General features: G+C 39.1%; 1 protein-coding gene across 1 annotated transcript in view; it reads right to left on the bottom strand.

Annotated features, from left to right (window-relative positions):
- The window catches only part of MPHOSPH10 (M-phase phosphoprotein 10 (U3 small nucleolar ribonucleoprotein)), a 25690-nt gene that overhangs the window by 7853 nt on the left and 11513 nt on the right, over nucleotides 1–6324 (bottom strand). Inside the window, exons 4-7 of the mRNA XM_011980755.1 lie at nucleotides 5714–5717; nucleotides 3241–3382; nucleotides 2098–2165; nucleotides 597–734 (exon numbers count right to left, since the gene is read on the bottom strand). Coding sequence (XP_011836145.1) covers nucleotides 597–734; nucleotides 2098–2165; nucleotides 3241–3382; nucleotides 5714–5717 — 352 coding nt within the window. The remainder of the gene's footprint in view (nucleotides 1–596; nucleotides 735–2097; nucleotides 2166–3240; nucleotides 3383–5713; nucleotides 5718–6324) is intronic.

The following is a 6324-nucleotide window of genomic DNA, read 5'->3' as shown; positions in this document are numbered from 1 at the left end:
TCCCTAGTTCAAGCAATTCTCCTGTCTCAGCTTCCCAAGTAACTGGGATTACAGGCACACAACACCACACCTGTCTAATTTTTTCATATTTTTAGCAGAGACGGGGTTTCACCATGTTGGCCAGACAGGTCTCAAACTCCTGACCTCAAGCAATCCGCCCGCCTCAGCCTCCCAAAGTGCTGGGATTATAGGTACGTGTCGCTACACCCAGCCCAGAGATTTTAGTTAAGTGAAAGAAAAAATAGACCTAAAAATCAGAATGAATTTATAATCATGTAAAATATGTCAGTTACTTCAAAATATCAATGAGAAATGGTTTTAAAGTTGTAGCACCACCATAATAATTGCTGGAAAGCTAATAATTAGTTGTAAAAGTATCAGGTGACCAAAGCCTAATTGCAAAGCAACCCCTGCAACCCCTCACATAAAGCGGGAATATTAGAACCCTTCTATTCCTAGCATGCTCTGTCTTATACTTAAATGATGTAGCTGAAGAGCTCAAGATTTCCATTTCATGTTTTCAACAGTCACAAAAAGCCTAGATCTCTACTTCTATTTCTTTAATAATAACGGTTTTGCCTTACAGGCTTCCTCACCTGGTTGAGTTTGATGTACTCCTGTTCATAAATTTCAGCAAGGCTCAATTTACTCTTCTCATGGTCTAAGGTTAAACGCTTTTTATATTCATATGCATCCTCTTTAGGTTTTTCTTTACGTACTACATCATCCCAAGCCTGAAACATAAAGGGCAGGTAGAACATAACAAAACCTACAATTTATTTCTAGGTTCACTTAAGAATCTTCCTCTGGAATATTGTTATAATAAATATTATCAATATATTAATAAATTATCATTAATATATTAATAAATTATTGCAAATATATCAGTTATATTTATTATTACTCATTATTCCAGAGTAAGCAAATTATAGCAAAAACAAAATTTTCAACTTCTGAAATAACTATTCAAGTCACAAAGAATAAACATTTGGAAAGCAAAGGCGGCAGTACTCAAATATCTTTTTCTGTTTTTTGTTTTAAATGAGTCTTCCTTCCTCGTTACCAACTTTAATTCCACATTTACCCAACACAGTTTGTTTAAAAGTCAAGCCTTGAGTTAGTTTATCACATTTCATTTCAAATTTTAAGATGTTCTGCACATGATACTCACCCTTCAAACTCTACTTTAGACCTACAAGTGTAGGCAAACATTATACACGTTATAAAGCCATTTCTTACTATACATGCCATATATCTAAGATTTATTCTAAGTTTACAAAATCAGATCAATTCTTTAACAAAAACCACTAGGTTTTTAACATTTGAAAAAAATACACCATTGAGAAATGGTTTTAAATTGTAGTATTACCACAAATGTTAGGCTTTGAACGTCCCCTCCAAAATTCATTTTGAAACTTAATCCCTGATGTGGCAAAACTGAGATGTGGGGCCTTCTAGGACATGACTGGATCACCAGGGTTCTGCCCTCATGAATGGCAGTTGCATTTATGGATTAATGGGTTATCATTGGTGGGGGAATGGTGGCTCTTAAGAAGAGCAAGAGACACCTGAGCCAGCATCTTAGCATGCTCAGCCCTTTCACCATGTGATGCCCTGCACCACCTTGGGACTCTGCAGAATCCCCTCTGATAAGAAGGCTCCTCCACCTTGGACTCCTCGGCCTCCACAACTGTATTCTTTTTCTTTATAAGTCACCCAGTTTCAGATATTCTGTTATAAGCAACAGGAAAAAGACTAAGACATATATACTGAGTAATTTGCCACACCAGATACTGTGCCTAAGCCAAGGGTTCTGGGTGCAACCACCACAGGTCAGCCACCAGCTTCATTAAGCACCGCCCAAAAGGTCAGCAAGACTAATGGCTTCTGGCTCCTCTCAGGCACAATACTCGTCTTTCCTAGGTACTACTAAAGAGGAGCACCTCACACAACAAAAGCTGACTAGGTAGCCTAGATTTAAGGTTTGTGAACACTAAGTGAAAATAAAAAGCAATAGTCCCACTCTCAAAGTACTCCCACATTATTCCTAAAAATTTCAGTGACATTTCAATTAAGTTAAATTTAATTCTTACTGACTTGATCTCTTATCCTCTGTTTAATGATATCTTCCAGTTGAAGGGTGGTTTCCTCTGTAATCACAGGTGCTAAAGGAAATACAACATTTATTCATTAGGTAGATATCCACTAGACCACTGATTCTCACATTGCAGTCCTTGGACCCACAGCGTCAGCAACACGTGGGAACTTGTGATACTCCCCGAAGTTTGAAAACCACAAAACTAGGATACATATGGTAGTAAGTGCTAATACTTTATCCAAGGTACCCAAGGACTCTTCCCCTCTTTTCCATTCTCTCTTCCATTGAAATAAAATGAAAACTCATTTTAACTTAATGGGTACAAGAAAGAACGCAATGAGATGACCACGGTTTCAGGTTGGAGTTCAAAATTTAATCAGTGGACCATGACAGGATGCAAGCCTTTGAAACAGATTACTGCAAAAAACTTGATTATAAACTATATATTAGGTATCATCAGTGTACTGATGTTAAATTTTTGGGGTGGATTAATGGTATTGTGATTATATAGGAGAATGTCCTAGTTCTTAGAAGATACCTGCAAAAGCACTTCAAAGTGAAGTGCCATGAGACTGGCAACTTACTTAAAAAAGGGGCACATATACATTCTTACATATGCTGAGGAGAAAAAGTAGATACGACAAAATGGTAACTGGTGAATCCAGTTGAATAGCATATAGATGTTCACTGTAATATTTTTTCAACTTTTCTGTGTTTATAAGTTGTTTTTGTCTTTTTTGACGGAGTGTTGCTCTATCGTCCAGGCTGGAGTACATCGGCATGACCTTGACTCACTGCAACCTCCCCTTTCCGGGTTCAAGGGATTCTCCTGCCTCAGCCTCCCGAGCAGATGGGATTACAGGCACCTGCCACCATACCCAGCTGATTTTTGTATTTGTAGTAGAGATGGGGTTTCACCATGTTGGCCACGCTGGTCTCAAACTCCTGACCTCAGGTGATCTGTCTGCCTCAGTTTCCCAAAGTGCTGGGATTACAGGCGAGAGCCGCCGTGCCAAGCCATGTGTTTACAAAGTTTTAAAATAAAAAGTTGAGGGAAAAGAAACATCACCCCAAATCTTTGTACGAAATGGAACCATGGAAAAAGCACAGACATGACCACTTTACAGAAGAGGGCACCATACCCATCCGGACAGCATGGTCAAAGTGCAGGGTCTCCTCCAAGAGGCTGTTCTCTGGCCTCTTCTGTGCTGTCACTTCCCCTTGAAGCTGCCACGGCTTTTTTTCTAACAACTCTTTTTCTAAAGATGCAATTTTTTCATTCATCTAAGAAAGACACAAAATAATTAGTATACATTTAGAAAATAAAATTACACTTATATTTGTGTAAAAGTAAAAAATACTTTAAAAAGTGGGAAAGCAAGAAATGTACTGTTCTACAATTCTGTTCTTGCCATCTTTTTATTTTGTCAATGACTTCCTATTTCTGCTGCCTATGGTGGGGTGAGCTGCAAACAATTTCTTTTCCTCACTGATTTAAAATGCCATGTTTATAATATACTAAACTCCCCAGAAGCATTTGGGTCTGTTTCTGGGCTCTATTTTATTCAAGTGATCTATCTATTCGCAAGTGAAGTAATTCTTTGATTAGAATATTAGTATCTGATGGAGTCTGACTCTTTTGACTCCAAACTCAAATTCTTATTCTAACTCCTTTTTTTATATTTTTTTGAGGTAGAGTCTCACTCTGTCACCTAGGCTGGAGTGCAGTGGTGTTATCTCAGCTCACTGCAACCTCCGTCTCCTGAGCAATTCTCCTGCCTCAGCCTCCCGAGTAGCTGGGATTACAGGCGTGTGCCACCATGCCCAGCTAATTTTTGTATTTTTTAGTAGAGACGGAGTTTCACCAAGTGCTGGGATTATAGGCGTGAGCCACCACGCTGGGTCATTATCTCTAACTTCTAAAAGACAACAATGATGACTTCAGTGTATAAAATGCCAGCCTTTTCAGCTATCTTACAGAATTCTCTTATTTTCCTAATATCAATTCAGTTTATCCATTCGGTTTCCTCTCCAAATACTAACGCATTCATTTTTCACTTCTAGTGGAATATAATTACATCTGCAGGATTCCTAATCTTTTTTTTTTTTTTTTTTTGAGACAGTTTCACTTGGTTACCTAGGCTGGAGAGCAGTTGCGTGATCTCAGCTCACTGCAACCTCCACCTCCCAGGCTCAAGCAATCCTCTCTCCTCAGACTCCCAAATAACTGGGACCACAGGCATGTGCAACCATGCCTGACTAATTTTCGTATTTTTGGTAGAGACGAGGTCTTACCATGTTGCCCAGGCTGGTCTCGAACTCCTGAGCTCAAGCAATCCTCCTACCTTGGTCTCCCAAAGTGCTGGGATTATAGGCATGAGCCACCACCCCTGGCAGTTTTCCTAATCTCTTATCCTTATCTTTTGTAGTTACGCTGGCTTATGAGTCTAAAAGAATGTTAATCAACAGTGGTAACTGTAATAGTGGACATCTTGTCTCATTCCTAATCTTAAAGGGATGCTTCTAGAATTTCACCCATCATGCATGATGGCAGCTTTTGGCTTAGATATATTTGTATTCCACTAGGAGTGAAAAAAAAATTAGAAATGAATATTGAATTTTATCAAATGTTTTTCTGACATATGGAGGTGACCATATGTTTTTTTCTCCTTAATGTCTTGCAGTCAGGAATCATACTAGATTTTCTAATACTGATTCAAGAGAATAAGGTTCATGCAGTTGTGTGGCATAATTCTTCCACCGTGCTGCAGGATTTTTGCAACCCCGTTCGTGAATTTATTTGTGTGTGTGTGTGTGTGTGTGTGTGTGTGCGCGCGTGTGTGTGTTTTAATGCTACCTTTGTCAGGTTTGGGTTTTCATGTTCTAACAGTTCAAAAAAAAAAAGTTTGAAAGTTCTACTTTATTCTTTATATGTGGAAACTGAAATAAATTATTTGTGATTTATTGAAACTTAACTTGAAGGTCTGATGTAATTTCACAATAAAACCAAACCTTTCTTTCTTTATGTGTTGGGGGAGGGCGGGAGGAGTGGGGTGGAAGGACACTAACTCATTGATATTTTATAATGGTGCTTTTTTTACCTTAGAATTTCTCTATCTCCTGGGGACAATCTGACAACCACGGATTTAATTCAGATTCTCAAATTTTAAAAACAATTCTTTTGATATTCTTGGTATCTTTTATTATCTGCCTATTCTCATTTTTTTTTTTTTTTTTTTACACAGTCTCTAGCTCTGTTGCCCAGGCTGGAGTGCTGTGGTGCAATCATATCTCGACTGCAGCCTTGAACTGCTGGACTCCAGAGATCCTCCCCCATCCGCCTCTCGAGTAGCAAATACTATAGGCGCACACTACCATGCCCAGCTGATTTTTTTAACTTTTAGTGGAGATGGGCTTTTGCCTCGTTGCCCAGGTTGGCCTCGAATTCCTGGGCTCTAAACAATCCTCCCTCCTCAGCCTCCCAAAGTGCAGGTGTGAGCCACTGTGCCTGGCCCTATTCTCATTTTTATTGTGATAAAAATTTTAAGATAGATAAATGATAGAGCCAAATTATTAGACCCAGACTACAACTACAAAAATTAAATGAAATTTCACTTGTCTGAAATCATGACACAAAGAAACAATTTTTACCAACTTTGAAGATATGTTTGCAATGGTATAAATTAAAATTCTGGCTATTCGGCACTCACAAAAATCTGCGGAGTACCTTAAAGACACAGGTGGTGTCGGCCGGGCGCAGTGGCTCACACCTGTAATCCCAGCACTTTGGGAGGCCGAGGCGGGTGGATCACCCGAGGTCAGGAATTTCAGTCCAGCCTGGCCAACATGGTGAAACCCTGTCTCTACTAAAAATACAAAAAAATTAGCTGGGCGTGGTGTAACCCCAACTACTCAGGAAGCTGAGGCAGGAAAATTGTTTGAACCTGAAAGGTAGAGGTTGCAGTGAGCTAAGATCACACCACTGCACTCCAGCCTGGGTGACAAGAGTGAAACTCCATCTCAAAAAAAAAGAAAAAAGAAAAAAAAAAAAAAAAAAGGACATACACGGTATCCTCCAAAGCAGTCAAAACAGTTAAGAGGCTCACAGGACAGCTTTATCAGGAGAGACATGCTATATATATAAAGACATTAGGGACAAAGGAAAAAACAACAATCTTTAAAAATTTTTTTTATTTTTGAGTCAGAGTCGCACTCTGCCACCCAGG

The sequence above is a fragment of the Mandrillus leucophaeus genome, unplaced genomic scaffold (assembly GCF_000951045.1).
Source record: "Mandrillus leucophaeus isolate KB7577 unplaced genomic scaffold, Mleu.le_1.0 Scaffold216, whole genome shotgun sequence".
Taxonomy (NCBI): domain Eukaryota; kingdom Metazoa; phylum Chordata; class Mammalia; order Primates; family Cercopithecidae; genus Mandrillus; species Mandrillus leucophaeus.
This window is presented reverse-complemented; position numbering and strand designations above follow the sequence as displayed.